Source organism: Rhipicephalus microplus, chromosome 10 (genome assembly GCF_043290135.1).
Source record: "Rhipicephalus microplus isolate Deutch F79 chromosome 10, USDA_Rmic, whole genome shotgun sequence".
Taxonomy (NCBI): domain Eukaryota; kingdom Metazoa; phylum Arthropoda; class Arachnida; order Ixodida; family Ixodidae; genus Rhipicephalus; species Rhipicephalus microplus.
This window is the reverse complement of record NC_134709.1, coordinates 62,080,646-62,099,591: the sequence shown is the minus strand read 5'-3', so window position 1 is coordinate 62,099,591 and position 18,946 is coordinate 62,080,646. Positions and strand designations below refer to the sequence as shown.

At 46.7% G+C, this 18,946-nt stretch overlaps 1 protein-coding gene across 1 annotated transcript; it reads left to right on the top strand.

The window, feature by feature from the left end:
- The first annotated feature begins 456 nt into the window (after window positions 1-456).
- LOC119181660 (chitinase-3-like protein 1) lies at window positions 457-17,535 on the top strand. The gene is made up of 6 exons (XM_075874665.1): window positions 457-573; window positions 3,265-3,473; window positions 4,667-4,997; window positions 13,300-13,638; window positions 15,898-16,095; window positions 17,362-17,535. The coding sequence occupies exons 1-6, from the start codon at window positions 457-459 to the stop codon at window positions 17,533-17,535; spliced, it is 1,368 nt and encodes a 455-aa protein (XP_075730780.1).
- The last annotated feature ends 1,411 nt before the right edge of the window (window positions 17,536-18,946 follow it).

Here is an 18,946-nt window from a genome sequence, read left to right as displayed (position 1 = left end):
GCGTGTACCGAGGAATCGTCTTGTTTCCTTTGCCGCTGACTCAGGAGGGAGAAGGGGAAGATAGGGGGGGGGGGGGGGGAGAGAGACGTAGAGGAGATGTGCATGCGCAGTGGGGGTGGATGCCGCCACAGGGAGGGAGGGACACAGGCTATGGAATACTCTACTTCGCATCTAAAACGCCATCTCCTGATATGATCACTGTAATTATATGAAAGCTGTTAGGAGAGGTTTCTCTTTCATCGGCGTTTTCATTGCAGTTAGCTATGCGACTATGTTTTTTTCAATTGTATTAACGCATTGTTTCTCCCGAGTCCAACCCAACCTCTCACCATGGCGACATTCTAAGAGCTGTCTCTTGCGCTTTAGTCGCAGTCATACGCAGGTCTCCAGAACAGTCGTTGGTGGCAGCTGCTGTGGATGCTGTCCTCAACAGTTTTCATCACAGCGCTCATCCCGATGGTCGTGTTCTTGACGTTCTTCACGTGCCCGGGAAGGGCATTCCCGACCTCCATGGTCATCCCTGGTGTGGCTACAAGGGTCACCGGCGTGTCCTCGCCTTTTACCATACCGAAGGTGAGACAATGCATAACGTGACTTTTTTGGTGGAGTGGCAAGAACAGGCACGTATTCCGTGAACGCGAAAGCATTATGCCTAGTTCACACTGAAACATCCGCTTTCTACAGCGACCGAAATTCCCCTGCCGCCGAAACGCAGCGTCGTTCGCACTGAACGCGCCCCGCGCCGCCGAATATGCCATCTACTACGGGGCGAACGCGGGATGGATGCGCTGTCACCCGGTTGTTGTCGCGGCTCCCAAACGCCACTACGCTATACGGTGGTGTATACTTCGACGATTCTCGTACGCAAGAAGCAAGAAAAGACAGTACTGCTTAATTTGCTGGCAAGTGGCTGTCTTGTAATGCACGAAGAGCAGAAAACCCCCCGACGCCAGCGGCGTTGGTGGGTTCGTTTTGCTCTGCAAGACCGCAACAAGCTCGGTCACGCCAACAGCAAGCTCGGTCACCTCTTTCACGAAATACGGAGGCGAAGTAGGCACACAGTAGGTTAAACTCCCGTTGCTTTCCACATTCAGTTACGTGCACTGCTGCATAACAAGTGAGAAGGGCTTGGCCGCCATTTTTCAAAATTCCTTGACTAGCACTCCTATTGGTCCGCGGTGACCGATTCGGCGGCAGACGCCGCAAAAATCGGTCGGAGAGCGGTCGGCGCGGAGAGGGCCCTTTCGGCGGATCCCGGCGCCGCCGAACCGAATTCAGAGAACTTTCGGCGGCCGGAATGCTCAGTGTGAACGCGGCCTTAAAGAGTCCGTTTCCCAGAAATTCCGCTGTAGGCGTTGGCGTGTGCGTTGTTGGTTGTGAGTGGGAAATCATCTTGTGCGTGACCGTGAAATCGAAAAAAAAAAGATTTAAGTAAAATGAATAATAAATATTTCTGAGTCAGAATGGGGATAGATCTGGGTTCGTTAACGTAGAAAGCGAATGTTATACTAAAAAATATAGTGAAAATGACTTTCTGTGTTTGAAAATCTAGTGAAAATCACGTTCATGTTTTAAAAACACACAACACACGCATGCTGAATGCTGAATACATGCTTCACAGTACATGTAATATCACAGTAATATTGTGCTATACAACATTGCATTATCGTGGGGCATAAGAAGATGTGATTGTCATAAGAACGTCAGAGTTTAAAGCCAGTCACTCATTAGAAAAGACACATACGTTACTGAGCGTATTATACGTTTTCATATCACGCGTGCAACTGCTCGTGGTAAAGCATACTACCCAATACACAGTATGCAGACATATGCCAAAGCTTCTCTGACACAAGCCATCTTCATGTTTATCGATTAGATTGCAGAAAAGCACAGCATATCCATAGAGTGAATGATGACTAAGGTTAAGCGTCCATTCATATGTCCGTGTGTCCATCCGTCCATGCGTCTGGACAGACAGGCGGACGGAGGCACAGACACACGAATGGATTGACCGACGGACGGAGTGACGGAAGCACGGACACACGAACGAAACGACGAACGGACAGATGGACACGGGTGCACGCACGTCTGGATAGAGGGAAGGGCAGACGTACAGACGGACGGACCAACGGTCGAATTCCGGGACAGTTAGAAGCATAGAGGACAGACATGCAGACGGATCTACAGAGGCACAGACGGACGCATGGATGGACAAACGCAGCACGAACGGACAGAGAGGTGAACGGACGGATGGATAGAAAGGTGGACGGAAGCATGAACCATCAGACAGATGGATAGAAGGATGGAAAGAAACTTGGGCAGACAGATGGAGGAACGTACGCACGGATGGACGGAAGCACGTACAGATGGACAGATGGACGGACGGGTGAACAGACAGACTTACGGACGCTTGGTACCACTCATCATCATTCACTCCGTGAATATGCTCTGAAAACAACTAAAACCATCTAGTTATATTATTCCAAGGACATATGCACACAACACCATCTATTGACCAAGTCACAAACTAGAGGTGGCACTGACTACATTTTAGATAAATACGGAGGAGGGAATTATTCCCGACTCAAGAAGCTTCGCCCCTAAATGTATGCACCAAGGGGTTGAAGTACGGGTCAGGATTAGCGTAAGGATGTATGAATTCTTCTTACTGTGACATTGGCCTTGCTGCCCGTGTTCACGTTCACTATAGAATGCGTTGTCTGACAAAGCGATGGGCAAGTAGGAGCCTCGTAAGGCAGAAGACGGGTCACGCGATCGACGGCGGAGACTGTAACTGAAATGCGGAATGAATCAGTGCTGTACGGAACACATTACATTTTATTGCAATTTTTAAATTCATCAATTAATAATATGAAACTGCAAAAGTCTGGGTAAATAAATTATATTTTCTGGTAATTGAATACCTAACAATTGCATCTTGTTGCAAAGTGAGCTATAACCAGCAGTGCAGTAAGGAACTAAATTTGCGAAATATAGGATGACCAGGAGGGGGTGGAACTTTCTTCGATGAACGTTGTCGTAACACCAGTGCATGTGTTGCCTGGTTAGTCCTCTTCGATGCCTTCGTTCTAATTACTGCAGTATATCGAACCGTTCTCCTTGGCAATCAATATTGCCGACAAAGAGCACTTTTGGTGTACTTTTTATGTGTCATTACCATTCACGCACCACTAGTTTTTTGTACGCGACATACTGAAACTATGATATTATAATAACTGCTTGTCGTTTTGTGTTTTGTAACAGACATCTCCTGGTTTACCTCGTGTGACCTTTGACCCTGATGAGGGCTTTTTTCTGCAACCGGGAGAGACCATACAAGATTTCTGCAGCAAGGAGATGGAACCGGACGAAAGGCCCCCTGCGCCGTCGGCCCCGGTGCCCACGGGAAAGTCTCTGAATACGACCACAAAGGACATACAGCAGCGACCAGTCATCTGCGTCTTTAACGCTAAGTGAGTGTCAGATTATGCACTAAGTCAGCAATCAGACTTGTATTCGGGCCCCTCGGACCATTTCCTAACCTCACGTCAAAAGGCTCTCATGCCTCCTTCTCTTGTGGAGTTCCTTGAGAGAGCCAGCATTTCCTAAATACTTCTGGAACTGAGGTGGCATATAAAGGCTTCAGCCTTCTTTTGCCAGCAGCCGCCTCAGTAAATTCATCGTGTGTCTCACGTCTGGGAAAAAGATTACGTGTGAAATATGGACTGGATGCTCAATTTTATGCAAGAATGACAATATTTCTTCGCATAGCGATGAATTTTAACGTGCACACGGTTTTTTCGCGATATGGGTCTCAGCTTTTTCCACTTACTTATTCAACGTTCACCTATTGTACCAGACAAAGAGCGAATGGTCGGCAAACTTTAGACCTCATTGCTGTCATTGATGCATTTCAATGGCCTGGTTTGTGAGTGCAAGTAATAAGAATAGTTTACAGCGTTTTAGACGTGGGTGAGACTAATTTTCATGACAGAGCCGCGTGAAGCTTATGAAAATTCTCTATTTTGGTCCTATGTTGTCTCCAATATTCTTCTTTGATTGCATTTCGATCGAGGGCGTGTTTCTAACCAAACAAAACGATCTTACAGTATCCGTTCACAAGAATCCAAGTCCTGATCGGATGCAGACGCATGTGGGCGAATTCTTAGGAGTGTCACAGTGCGGTGACTCGGGGTTGAATTCGTAGTTGTCGCGAATGGTTGGAATATTTGAAGATTATCGGTTCCTCTTGATCCTAACTCGTAAGTTCCATTTTCGGAGTGATCATGTTTTTTAGACATACGAACCAGGGTCGTACAACAAAAACGGTTCTTTTGAAGCTGTTTGTCCTACGCTTTAAAATACTCTTGCTGCAACAGCCAAGGCACCAGCTTTCAGGTGTTGGTCACACGCCGGTAATACGGAAGATTACTAATCTTAACACTGGATGTAATTCGCGGCAAAGAAAAGGAAGGTTTCCTAGGCATACATTGTAGCACATGCAGATGGTAGAATGATAACGCATGCGCTTTTAATATAGAGCTTTTGCGAGCTTTAACTACGTACGCGACACGAACCGCCATAGCATGCCCTCAGATACTGTTTGATATGCGATCAAGATTACATTCTTAGCGCGCTAACTTGAAGTCCATGCTGTTGCTTTCAGATACTGGCGGCTCCAGGACACCTACTTCCCTGACTTTATCCCGGTCCATTACTGCACGGCGATACTCTGGTATGGCTATGCTGTAGACGTGAAAGACGGCAGCATCGTGTGGAAGTACCCAAGTGCAAAGACGTACAAGAACTCCTTGCTAGTAATGCTTTACAACGGCCAACTTTCGCACCGGGGCAACAACATCTCCGTGTACTTCGCTTTGGGCGGAGCGCGCGAAGACAACGCCAATTTGTCTTTAATGGTCGGTAACCCCGAAACTCGGCGACGATTGGTGGCGTACGTTTGGCTTGAGCTTAACAACCCGTTTCAACCGTGGACGGTAAGATTCATAGTTGCCAGTATACTTGCCCTCATACTTGCTAGAGTGATAAGCTGTTGTCTACCCAGAAACTGTTGTGCAAGGTTGTGGCAAGTTCGGGCAGCCTCACTAACCCATGGACGGTATGAATCATAGTTGCCAGTATACCTGCCATCATATTTGCCAGAGTCATACTCGCCAGTGTGACTCATGACGTTAGCTTCAGATCTAAAAGACGTACACAGATCCAATGGATAAGTGATTGCGCGAACTTCAATCGCGACGCTGTGCATCAGAATCAGTTTAGCGTCATACTAAAAAAAACAGTCGATACCTTCCAGGCCTTTCAGTAACAAAATAATGCAAATAACATTATCTAGCGCTTTACGTGCCCGGGCCTTTTCTATTTTGCCTGCATGAAAATGCGACTGCCACGACCGAGATCGAGTCCGTGACCTTCGAGTCAGCTTTTGAGCACCCTAACCGCTACGCCACCGTGGTGGGCAAACATAGATACACTGTACAGTTACAGTGACTAAATTTGTTGTTCCTGTAATGTGTTACCTAAATAATTACTTCTTTGATCTCGTAATTTGCTAATGATGAATTGATTTAGGAAAACTACTTTCAAGGAAGTTGTTCATTATTTTTATATATGCGTTCTAATGTAAAATAGAATGTCCGCTTTTCTTAGGAAAAACATTTTGCTAAGATGTAAGAAAACAAACAGAAGTTTCGTACGAATTTTAAACTTCGATCGTGGGAACGAGCGAAATAAACAGAAAAGGCAAAAGGAATCTGAACAGAAATCCCTCAACAACGCTTCTGGAAGGCCACATTCCTCACATTCAAACCAAGCTGATTCAACAATGCCCATACGCTTTGCCGACTATGAGACTGATAATCAGCATGATGGAGCTGTTTGAAAACCATAACAATATAACCGGGAGAGGAAGCTTATTTAACTGATGCCAGCATGGTGGTCACTTCAGGTAGCCAACTTTTCTTCGTTTTTTTCTCTTTTGAAGCACGTGAGCCCTACGTGTCAAATTTTCGACGGCTCATGCTCTGAAGCATGCACCGTTCTGCATTATATATATATATATATATATATATATATATATATATATATATATATATATATATATATATATATATCGAACATCGCAGAAGACGCTGCCACAATTCGCGTTCGTAAAGCCGCCAAGCAAGTAGCAAGAAAGCCGCGCCATGGGACGCCGTCCTGCACTCATCACCATGATGCTACGCCACGGGACCGGCACGAGACTCGAGGGGCAGAGGAAGAGACCGACGAAGTGGGAATCAGCGAGCAAGAGGCATTCTAGGCTGACTATTTTTAGCTTTGACTTTACGGGCACAAGTTCGCCCTAAATAAAGAGTTTATATAGTACCAGGTGCTATAATTATTTGTAACAATCTGGTGGACGTGCTGGGTATGATTCCAAGCCCACCACAGGCAAGGGAGAGAAGCCCAGATCCGAGAAGATTGATGCCAGCAGAATCGACACCTGTGCACCAACGCACGAGTTGCCGACTACGTGGTGAGCAGCCCGAGTTTGGCCCCCTAATTGACCCATCAAGACCTGTCGAGACCTCAAGCACAAGCGTCACTGCGATGGCCACCCAGTCGATGCCATCTCCATCTCACCTCATTGTGGATTCGCCACGTACACCAGAGGTCTTCCACGGTGAGACCTTTGAAGATGCCGAGGACTGGCTTGAAGGCTTCGAGCGCGTTGCACGATTGAATGGTTGGGACGAAGCCCGAAAACTTCGTTACGTTTACGTCGCCCTGCAAGATTCGGCACGTACGTGGTTTGAGAACCACGAAGCATCCTTGCCGTCGTGCGACGACTTCCGATGAGAGCTAATCGCAACCTATCCGAACACGGACCGCAAAGAGAAGGCAGAGGCTGCTCTTCAGGCAAGAAACCAACGGAATAAAGAGAGCGTGGCCATGTACATAGAAGACATGTCGCGGCTCTTCCGCCAAGCCGACCAAAACATGGCCGAAGAGAAGAAATTGCGGCACCTAATGCGCGGAGTAAAAGAAGAGATTTTTGCAGGCCTGGTGCGTAAGCCACCGCGAACTGTGGCGGAGTTCCGGTCCGAGGCATCGACCATGGAAAGGACACTACAACAACGTGCGCGACTGTACAACAGAGAATTCAGCGTCTCTTCAGTCAGGGCGGAGCCAACAACCCTCCCCACCAACGTTGACGTCCTCCAAGAAATGGTGAGGGCTATTGTTAAGGAGGAGCTCCAGAAACTGCAACTCTCCAAAGTCCTCCAGTGATGCCATCATTCGCAGACGTTGTACGTGAAGAAGTGCGACAAGCAATTATTCAACCGCAGCCTCAGGTGCCACACCACACGCAACTGGAACCTCAGCCAAAGCTGTCGTACGCGCAAGTTGTACGGCGAGACATGAGACGCCCGAGCTTTGCACAAGCTCCCGTTATGCCACCGACCTTTCCTCGCAGTACGCCACCGCCGATGCCAGAAGCCAGACCCCGCAAAAGTGATGTATGGCGCACGGCAGACCGGCGGCCCCTCTGCTACCACTGTGGGGAGGCAGGTCATCTTTATCGGACATGCCACTACAGTCGGGTCGGCCTACGTGGCTTCCCAGTGAATGCACCTTGCCCTCATAACGGTGAGCGCCCTTTCGAAATCGAAGAATAGTTATCTTCGCGCTATGCATATCCAAACACTCAGCGACATGAATCGCGGTCGATTGCACCAATGCGCCATAGGTCGCCGAGTCCACACCCATCATCTACTTTCCCGAGGCGTCGTTCACCAAGCCCTCGACGGGAAAACTAGAAGCAGTGACCTATGGAGGCAGGGCCGCTGATTTTCAGAAAACTGAAAACCCTCCATCGCTAACCGGATCAGTCGACGACACTGACACAATGACGGACAAGCGCAGTTATGGTGACGTGACATCCGAGCTACAAGTCAGAATCGACGACGTGGAAACCATAGCGTTATTAGACACAGGTGCAGACTACTCAGTAATAAGTAGCATGCTCACAAAGAAGCTGAAGAAAGTGCTCACTCATTGGACCGGACCGCAGATATGCACCGCCGGAGGGCATTTAGTCAGCCCCATAGGAATGTGCACAGCGAGAGTGGGAATAAAAGACCTTGTGTATGTCTGCAGTTTTATTGTTCTCCCCGAATGTTTCCGTGAGGCAATTCTGGGCATGGACTTCCTGCAAGCGAACAGTGCCATCATCGACTTGCAGAAATCCCAAGTTTCTTTCTCTACAGAGAACGCTGTTGCCGTGTGTCATGCGGAGCAACCAATTGTTTTGTCTCTTCGTATTGTGGATGAAGGTGTGACACTGCCGCCACGTAGCAGCGTGACAGTTTCTGTGAAAAGCGAAGTTTTTCGTGACTATGCCGGACTAGCTGATGGAAATATCAAACTGCTACTCACAAAAGGGATACGCGTGGCGAAAGGTCTAGTGAACCTGCGGAACGGATACACTGATGTGCTATTGACTAACTTTACCAACGAGGTACAGCATATGGCGAAGGGAGCAGCCATAGCATCACTTCACGACTACGTACAAGTTTCAGATGTTTGCACCTTAGGAAAAGTACCCACAACGCCCTCAACAGTGGACAGTGTCCTCGAGAAAATAGATATTGACCGAGAGCTTCATCTCTGCAGAAAGACCAGATTGTGGAGTTGATCAAGGAATTCGCAGTGTTTTTTCTCTTCATCGAAAGTCGGACGTACACCTGTAGCAAAGCACCGTATTGTAATCGAAGGGCATCTTAGACCAGTATGTCAGCATCCATACCAAGTAGCCCCGAAAGAAAGGGAGGCGATAAAGAAGCAAGTACAGGAGATGCTCGACGACGATGTCATGCAGCCCTCCAAGAGCCCATGGGCATCGCCGGTAGTACTGGTGAGGAAGAAGGACAACACCATGCGGTTCTGTGTTGATTACAGAAAACTCAACCTCGTCACGAAGCGAGACGTGTATTCACTCCCACGAGTCGACGATACGTTGGATAAACTGCGCAATGCTCACTTTTTTTCATCGTTGGATCTAAAGAGCGGGTACTGGCAAATAGAAGTCGACGAACAAGATCGGGAAAAGACGGCGTTTGTGACACCCGACGGACTCCAGAGTTCAAAGCACTCCCATTTGGTTTGTGTTCTGCTCCCGCTACCTTCCAGAGGATGATGGACACTGTGCTCTCCGGCCTCAAATGGCAGTCATGTCTTGTCTATCTTGATGGCGTAGTAATTTTTTCCACTACGTTCGAGCAGCACGTACAGAGATTGAGAACGGTACTGGACGCTATTCGTAAGGCTGCACTTACTATCAAACCCGAAAAGGGCCACTTTGGATTCCGGGAGCTTCGGTTCCTCGGGAACATTGTCAGTTCTCACGGTGTCCACCCAGATCCGGATAAAATCACTGTGGTTGAAAATTTCCCAAGGCAAGAGACAAAAAAGCTATGCGACGTTTCGTGGGGCTTTGTGCCTACTATAGGCGCTTCGTTGAAAACTTCTCTAAGATTGCGGAACCACTGACACGGCTTATGAAGGAAGGTGTACCATTTATCTGGCACCAAGAGCAAGAAGACGCCTTCTTTGAGTTACGACGGCGTTTGCAGTCACCTCCCATACCCGCTCATTTCGACGAAGATGCCAAAACAGACATTCATACGCACGCCAGCAACGTTGGCCTCGGTGCTATTCTTGTTCAATGGCAGAACGGGGAAGAAAAATTTTTGATTATGCGAGCCGCACTCTTTCGAAAGGTGAGTATAATTATTCATCTACGGAAAAGGAATGTCACGCAGTTATGTGGGCCATCAGTAAGTTCCGTCCATATTTATACGGTAGACCACTCCGAGCCATCAGTGACCATCATTCATTGTGCTGGCTTGCGAACCTCAAGGATCCTTCCGGAAGACTTGCTAGATAGAGCCTGCGTCTACAAGAATATGACATCACCGTAGTCTGCAAGTCTGGCCACAAGCAAAATGACGCGGACTGCTTGTCACGAGCGCCAGTCCAGACCTCGTTTCCTGAGCATGAACAAGACTCCGCATTTCTGGGAGCTGTGAATGCGTCGGAGATGGCTCATGATCAGCGAATGGACCCAGAATTACTTCTGCTCATTCAATATTTAGAGGGGCAGCAAGTCGATGTACTGCGAGTTTTCGTCCGTGGACTACGTTCCTACGCGTTCCGCAACAACGTTCTCTACAAGAGAATCTTTCAACACACCTGTGAAACGTTCCTACTGCTGATACCATCATCACTGCGAGCGGAAATTTTAGACGCGTGTCATGATGACCCATCGGCAGGTCACTTGGGCATTAGTAGGACTTTGGCAAGAATCCGCCAGAGATATTACTGGCCAAAATTGATGGATTTAGTACAGCATTACGTAAGATCATGTCGAGAATGCCAAAGACGCAAAGTACCACCCCTAAAACCAGCAGGTCTTTTGAAACCGACAAAGCCACCGAAAATCCCGTTTGAGCAGGTCGGAATGAATTTGCTAGGACCATTTCCTATGTCATCGTTTGGGAAGCGCTGGATAGTTGTAGCAACCGACTACATGACCCGGTATGCTGAGACGTCATCTCTCACAAAAGGAACGGCAAATGAAGTGGCTCAGTTTTTTGTGACCCAGATAGTGCTGCGACATGGCACACCTAAAGTCCTTATAACTGACAAAGGAACTGCGTTCACTGCCAGGCTAGTACAGTCTGTCATGAAGGTAACGCACACCGACCACAGAATTACCGCATACCATCCGCAAACTAACGGGTTAACTGAAAGGCTGAACAGGACGCTTGCTGACATGATCGCGATGTATGTGGACGTAGCATCGGACTTGGGACACCTTATTACCGCATGCTACATTTGCATACAATACCGCAGTACAAGAGACAACCCACTTCACGCCATTTCAACTTGTTTATGGTCGGACAGTAATAACGACATTAGACGCGATGCTGCCTGTCAACAGCACGAATGAAGAGGACCCTGACATAAGCGAATATGTAGAAAGGGCAGAAGAGGCGCGACAACTAGCACGGAACCGCATCATTCAACAGCAGGACATCGACGCGCACCGTTATTATCTAAGACGAAGGGATGTTCAGTACTCTCCTGGAGACCAAGTGTGGGTCTGGACGCCTGTACATGCACGTGGTCTATCAGAAAAGCTTATGCGGCGCTAGTTTGGCCCTTACAGGGTTCTTCGTCAGCTAGGCCCATTAAACTACGAAGTGATCCCTGAAGGTCAAGTAGGCACAACACGACGCCGGAATATCCCGGAAGTTGTACATGTAGTACGGATGAAACCGTACGACGACAGGAACTCAACAAGTGAACTGACTCCCGTCGTCTAAGACAAGGACCAGTCCTATTGTTTAGAAACTGTCAGCCGGCTCTACGCATTGGGGCGATGCGTGTTAGGAGGGGGACTAATGCCACAGCTCGAACATCGCAGAAGACGCTGCCACAATTCGCGTTCGTAAAAGCCGCCAAGCAAGTAGCAAGAAAGCCGCACCATGGAACGCCGTCCTGCACGCTCCACGATGCTACGCCACGGTACTGGCACGAGACTGGAGGGGCAGAGGAAGAGACCGACGAAGCTGAAGTCAGCGAGCAAGAGGCATTCTAGGCTGACCATTTTTAGCTTTGAGTTTACGGGCACAAGTTCGCCCTAAATAAAAAGTTTATATAGTACCAGGCGCTATAATTACTCGTAACAATATATATATATATATATATATATATATATATATATATATATATATATATATATATATATATATATATATATATATATATAGAAGGGAAGGCATGTCAGGTCTGGGTATTTTCTATAGTGAATGAACTTGCAGATAGCACATTTGAAAAGGAAATTGTATTTACTAACGTTTCAGCCATGGCACGGCCTTCGTCAGAGTAAGTAGGTACGATACAATGCAGCCGCGTTATAGGCTCACGTGATGAACTCTCGGTACAGCAGCTAGGGCAATCAAAGTGAAAAAAAAAATGGTAATCTGTCAGAACCTTGCCACAAGGTGCGTGTGTGTGTGTGTGTGTGTGTGTGTGTCTGTGTGTGTATGCGCTGTTCGTACTATGCTAATAGTGCAGGAAGGCATGTTCTGCGAGCAGCTGACGCTATAGACAGTAAAAATGAACAGCTGTACTTTCACCGAAAGCGACCAGTAGACTCTTACTGAATGGCTGTCACCTCAAGTGACAACCTCATATTTTTATGAACTAAAATTGCTAATTATTTGCGTCTTGCACGATAAAAGTTTATGCAAAAAGGTTGCCATTTTTTAAATAAAACGCTGTACCCCGCTAAAAAGGGAGTACTGTGCGTGAAAGAGTTCACGAAAAGGCTGTTTTGAAACACGTCCCCAGTGGAGAATCCACCCAATAGCTATCATCCTGGAGTTCAATTTCTGTGTCATTGATGCTGCTTACCAATGACGTCTCGAATAATATTCATATTCATATTTATTTCAGAGAACTACAAATAATAAAATGTGCATTTGTTGTGTCTAGAAGAAGCCAAAAAGGCAGGAATGCCTGATTGAATGTCACGCCCTTTGTTTAGGCCCACATTATTGAGTATTTAAATTCATATTTCAATTCAGTATCGTTTGAGGAATTTGTGGCAAAGTCATTAGTAATACTAAGAAATTGTAATTAGTTTGAAATGTAATACTGCCATGTGTTGTAACCTGAGCGAAATTCATTTTTTTCATGCAGTGACTATCAAAAGGCACCTTCTTGATTGATTGATATGTGTGGTTTAACGTGCTAAAACCACCATATGATTACGAGAGACGCCGTCGTGGAAGGTTCCGGAAATTTCGTACCTGGGATTCTTAGCGTGCACTAAAATCTGAGCACACGGGCCTACAGCATTTTCGCCTGTATTGAAAATGCAGCCGCCGCAGCTTGGATTCAATCCCGCGACCTGCGGGTCAGCAGCCGAGTACCTCGGCCACTAGATTATCGCGGTGGGGCAAGGCGCCTTTTTGCATTAAGTAGCTGCATAAACAAGTCATCGCCCATTCGAAGAAGTCACTTTCTCGAAATTTAACTCTCGCACGAAGCAAAACCGAAACACATAGGTAGCGTTTCTCAAGTGTTGCGTTAGGAAACGCGGTGATGATCTGTGTAGTAGACTTCCGTTATGCACAGTAACCTTTACCATGCCATTCTTAAACATAGCTGTGGAACATTTCACCAAGATCAGTAATGCAACTGGGTCGTTAATGTTTCACGCAGGGAGTGAACGTGGACTGGGATTATCCGGGAGAACCTTGCAACCCCGGAACGGGCAGCGGCGCCTTCGTAGAGCTAATCAATGACCTAAAGAGACAGTTTATTGATGTCATCATAAGCGTTCCACCAGTGAAGTCACGGCTACATGTCTACAGCCTGGACAAGGTCATTGGTTTAGTCGACTTTATCATCATCAAAACACACATGCACACTGCGAACCCATCGATGCGTGACGCCGTCAGATGCAGCGGGGATCACAGCGACGCGGCTGACGTCTTCAACGCGGCGCTCAGCAGCCTACCCAAGTCGGACGACGATTGGCGTCTAGGATACAGTATTTCGGTGCGTCGGCCACGATGAAAGCGGCGTAGGTTTAATGTAGTCGCGGTCCTAAGGGGAACGCGCGTCTAATAGGTAATCATGGCGTTCGACATTACTGCCTCCACTATCACTGGTCATCTTTTCCTTTAAGGTGAAGAAATGTGTACATTTGTTTTCTTTCTGTTGGTTACTTTTATTTCTAAAGTGAAGTTCCTAATGCCAGCCCTTATGTAGTACCAACAATAAGGTTCTTTCAGGAAAGTAACTTGACTTACTGACTGCTCAACCACACAAGTGTTTATTAGATCTGTCCTTAGGTGTAAGCTAGAGGGCGTTAGGGAGCTTCCAACGCCATAATCTAGGCATCGAAGGCAGGGGGGGAGGTACGCAAAGTTTGCGCTGCGCCTTCATTCAGTTGGAACTGTCCAGTCATTCCTGTAAGCGCGAAGTTCTATTCATGAACGTTTTTGTAAAAATAATGGCCAGGGAAGACTCATGCTCTTGCCTTCAAAGAGCTGTTCTCTTTCCGTCGTTATTGTAGGAAATCTGGAAACCAAAAGCAGGTAATTGGAAACCAAAGGCAGGTGATTGTAAAAAGCACACCATCGCTTATTTTTCACGGTCGTTTTCATTGAGAAGACTGATCTTAGGTGACGACCAATAAGAAGGGGAAACTCATTAAGATAAAACTTGTCCCTCCCCTTCTAGAGAGAACCCTGAGAGAACAATGAGCATTGTCCATACTATGGCTACAAGTTGGCCCTTCCGATTATCACTGAGTAAGTCAGTCAAACGCTCTCCTCGGTATATCTACGGATGTGAGAAGCTGGTCTTTCAACCTAATGATGCAGGAGAGTTTTCAAATCGCCTCGCGAATTTGGCCGGGTAATCTTGAATGCCACAAACGACAACGTCGTCTCAACGGGCGTTTCCGCTAACAATGTATAGCCATTAGTCTCCACTTCGATATGTTCAAATGCGCAACACTGCACATTGTTGGGTTCACCGGAACTCGCTCTTTTATACGCTGTACTCACGTCTCTCACATCTAGGTAAAATGCGGTAAGCTTTCGCGCTTGACAGCACAACTCTGGGCCGTGATGTCCGCTTTAATCAAGGTCTCAGAATCAATTTCATGCTGGTTGCGCCGACCCACTTGAAGGGTACAGGGCGCGAATCTTATTGAATAGGTAGTAAAGCTCTTGTTGTTTTTCTTAAAGTGATAGCAATTACGAAATCGTTTTATAGAAATTCTGGTACCCGCGGTTCACGTCGTTCACTGTCGGCCAATATACGGCGCTTTCAATAAGCAGAATATCGCAACGGAAGCCAATAATGAAGACTCAAGCCCCACGCCTTCTTTGTGTAACCACGCGTTCGAACATATAGACACTCGATTACGTGAAACTGCTTAGAAAAAAATGCCGTATCCTGCACTCAGTTGCGCAAGCGTTGAAACAGCAATACCGTACAATTTTGAACACTAATATGATTGCTTCTATGGTTTGTTTCTAGGCCTTTGCTAGGTGATGCATGTTGTTTTTAAGTCGCCTTCAGGTCACTGCTAGGCTTTAAATGGCTGATGCTAGGTTGTCTTTCCCTTAATTCTCCCCAAAACATATTCAAATTAAACTAGAGGCAGACACACCGACTACACGGGCGTGCAATCATTGGCCGAGGTCTCGCATCACTTCAGGGTCTCACTACGCTGTAAAAAATATTAAAAATATCGATTCCAGAAGCTACACTTGCCACAAGAATGGTACAGGGCTTCGTACGACACACTAGGGTCCTTTTCACCATCTGTAATTCGTTAACGAGCACTTAACTCTGTATACACACGGGTGGTTTGCGTTTGGACCCCAGCAGAATGCTGCCGCCTTTGTCGGGAATCATACCGGTGTCCTCGGGCTTCGCAACGCGGCCTGTTACTTGCTGATTGACCTTGGCGGGTCAGTGAGGATACAGGAGGAATCATTAACAAGTTGTAAAGTGAGCCCACCAATAAAGGGGAAGTAGCTGAGGGAATTGAAAATTGTTAAAAGCTCAATGCCACTTCTTGTCCAGTAATGATCATGGTGGCATAATTCAGCTATAGTATAGTCTCCCAATGTGTCTCTGGAGTGTGACCACAATAGTTTTGTTGATGCTATACAATGGAGCCACGATCGCACAGAAGGCACACTAACTCGAAAAATAAGAGACCGGTGTGACCACGGACCAAGGTGGTTTGTAATAAAATATTTAAAAAAATCTACTTGGACTGGACTGTTCTCGCAGGTGGCTCCGGAGACGTTCGTAGCACCGGCCGCTCGGCTGGGGGTTCCCGTCCTGGGCACGGCGCCGTGGGACAACCAGACCCGTCAACCCGGCCGGACAAGCTATGCGTCTGTTTGCCAGGAGAAGCCCGTGATCAGAACGAACTCGCACCCGTTGTGCCTCATGGTCGCCCGTCAAATGGAGAACCAGAACATTCTCGTAAGCGATATTCGTGAATGAGTGGGACGTTGGCACTATTGAGATACATACATACATACATACATACACACACGCATACATACATACATACATACATACATACATACATACATACATAAATACATACATACATACATACATACATACATACATACATACATACATACATACATACGTGCATGCATACATACGTACGTACGTACGTACAACTTCAGTGGCTTCATTGCCGTATCGTCGCGATCAGTGATAAAACAGCGGTGCTGGCGACTACATATTTCCATTTTACGGCTTCACATGCCTCCATACTAGTTTTCCACTAAATGACTACACGAAAACCCAGCCTCCAGCCTTCTTATCGAGATTTACAGATCTACAATCGCAACACATGTAACGTACAACAGCTACTCCATATAGGGATGGAGGCGTGCACAATTCACAAAAAATTTAGCTTTTCTTGAACTTTCGCTGAGAGTGTCATTGCTTGCGTGTGTCAAACAAGAGTTATTGTGCCAAACACAAAGCATGCTTAACACGGAGTCTTGCTGTCCGTTAGTCGGTGACTCGGTCGGTTTGTGGGTTAGCTGGTTTTTTGATTGGTTAGTTGGTTTGTTGGTCTGTTTATTTGCTACTTAATTGGCTGCTAATCAGTCTATCTAGCGAGTGTTTCACCAACAATGTCGACACTTTGCCTGTAGCCCTTTCACCGAGAGTATGCCCGCAAGTGAAACTGTTCGCACAGTTTCAAACATTGTGAAATTTTAGAGGCGACACTCCTTAAGCTCAAGACTGTTCCACTGGCGGCGTTGCGAGCGCAGCAGCCGAGATGATGATGGCGCGGAAGACGAAGAAGAGGATGACGAACACTGACTGCTAGCTTGGGCACTAAATGACATCTCGATATATAAGATACATTTATTATGGCTAGCAGCAACACACAACTACCAGAGGAACGTGCGCAGGCTTGTCTTTGCCGGCTTCAGGTTAGATGCAATAACGCAAAGCGGTAATAATGAAGGCAAATCGAAATTCTCAACTCAACACATCATACCAGTTAGGACCAATAAACATTGTAGATAACTGCATACTGCTTTGTCACTCATTTACACGAGTGAGTGGTCAGAGTCACGGGTGATTTACAGTACCACCGAAGAATCCCCCTGCTTCGCCCACTCACCATCATTTACTTCGTGGATATAACATATTTTCTTTTCTTGTTTAGGTAAATGCCTTGCTCTTGATGAAAACCCTGCAATGACGTTTGTCCAGGTTGCAACTTTCTCCGACGAGCGGGCACTCATGGAACGCATGAACCTGACGTACTCGAGCAACATGGCTTTGGCACCTGTGGCGGTGTATGACATCGACCTGGACGACTTTGCCGGCGAATGCGGGAACGGCCTGTCGCCGCTTATTCGAGCCCTGGCCACAGGTCCCGGCTGACTTTTTCGGTGACGTCATCAAAGGAGCCCCAGAGGATACGTTCGACGACGTGCGAATAACTGTTGACGAGCTTCATGACAGTGCTATATGTTCTTTATTGTGTTGTGGGGCTCAGAAATTTGTGCGCGAATATCGTTGTTTTCTTAGAAAGAAACAGAATTGATGTGCTCGACAAAATAGACCTGATGTCTCGAACTTTAAGGCCTGATGTTGCATTAGCACTATAGGGGACATTTCTCACCGCAATGTGGACGCGAAATAGCGCGCATGTTTTAGGTTTCATTTTGCGAATGATAAACGCTTCTATCGCTAAACTAAAAGGATGCGTGAACGACACTGGATAATTTTAACAACTTTGTCAGAAAGGCACAAGATTGCTGATCCTGATAATTTTGTCTGACAAAATCACTTTAATAATCACTAACGACCGTAAAGCGGTCTAAGCTTTAGCCAAAAACAATGTACAAAAACAGTGTAAAAACAATGTAACGAGGATAAGTAAATTTGTCTGCTGGAGCATTATTTAGGATGTGGACTGTATAAAAATAGTCGCCCAGGTTTTGCAGCAAGAAGGTTCGCAAAAATACGAGAGCGCTGTCGTTGTCGAAGAATCGGTACGTGAAATTGCTAACTCTTGCCGGAACTAGGGTGAACTTGTACGAAAGTTCACAAAAATGTGTCCAGAGTGCATAAAGTGAAAAGAATGGTGTTGTCTTCACGTTGTATTGAAAACTTTTCACTGTGCTTTCTTATACCTGTCCATTCATCACTCTTACGAACATGGAGAATAGCTCTTTCATACTGCCTCAATAATCTCTACGAACTAAATGTAGTGACCCTTGGTCCGTTAAAGCGGTGCCCCCAATGTTCACCTTTATATGCAGTAACGTTCCTCCCACGTCAAGATCAAAATGACTAACGCCTGCCTAGCGTGGCGAGTAACACAATTAGACTTGGAGAGAGCATCGATTCTTGACGGGTATGCTGTGCTGGTAATCATGATAAATAGCCCCGCTGAGCCTAATCTTAAACGATATGACAGCAAAATGAGACAAACTTGTGGTGATCAAAACCTCGTGATGGGGAGGGACGAAACTCGTACATTTCACTCGGCCAGCGAGACGGCATTCTTTAAAAGATACGAACACGAAGTAGTTCTCACACGGTGACTGCATAATAGACTTGCTGTCCTTTTCTCCGAAAACCACACGGCGTAGCTGCGTTATATAGGCTTCTCTGGGACTACAGGTCTCGAGATGTGCTTTCAAAATGTACATGATCACATGAAAATAAGACCTGTCCCGTGCAGCAAAGCATCTTCTGGAACGTAGATGTTCAACGTAAGTAGGTGGACCTTTGAGAGCACGCCCCGCCGCGGTGGTCTAGTGGCTAAGGTACTCGGCTGCTGACC

Excerpts from the sequence above, each read along its gene's own strand:
- LOC119181660 (XM_075874665.1), top strand. The coding sequence starts at position 457 with ATGGTCGTGTTCTTGACGTTCTTCACGTGCCCGGGAAGGGCATTCCCG. Across the intron at positions 574-3,264 it reads CGCCTTTTACCATACCGAAG|ACATCTCCTGGTTTACCTCG; the intron begins GTGAGACAATGC and ends GTTTTGTAACAG. Across the intron at positions 4,998-13,299 it reads ACCCGTTTCAACCGTGGACG|GGAGTGAACGTGGACTGGGA; the intron begins GTAAGATTCATA and ends TGTTTCACGCAG.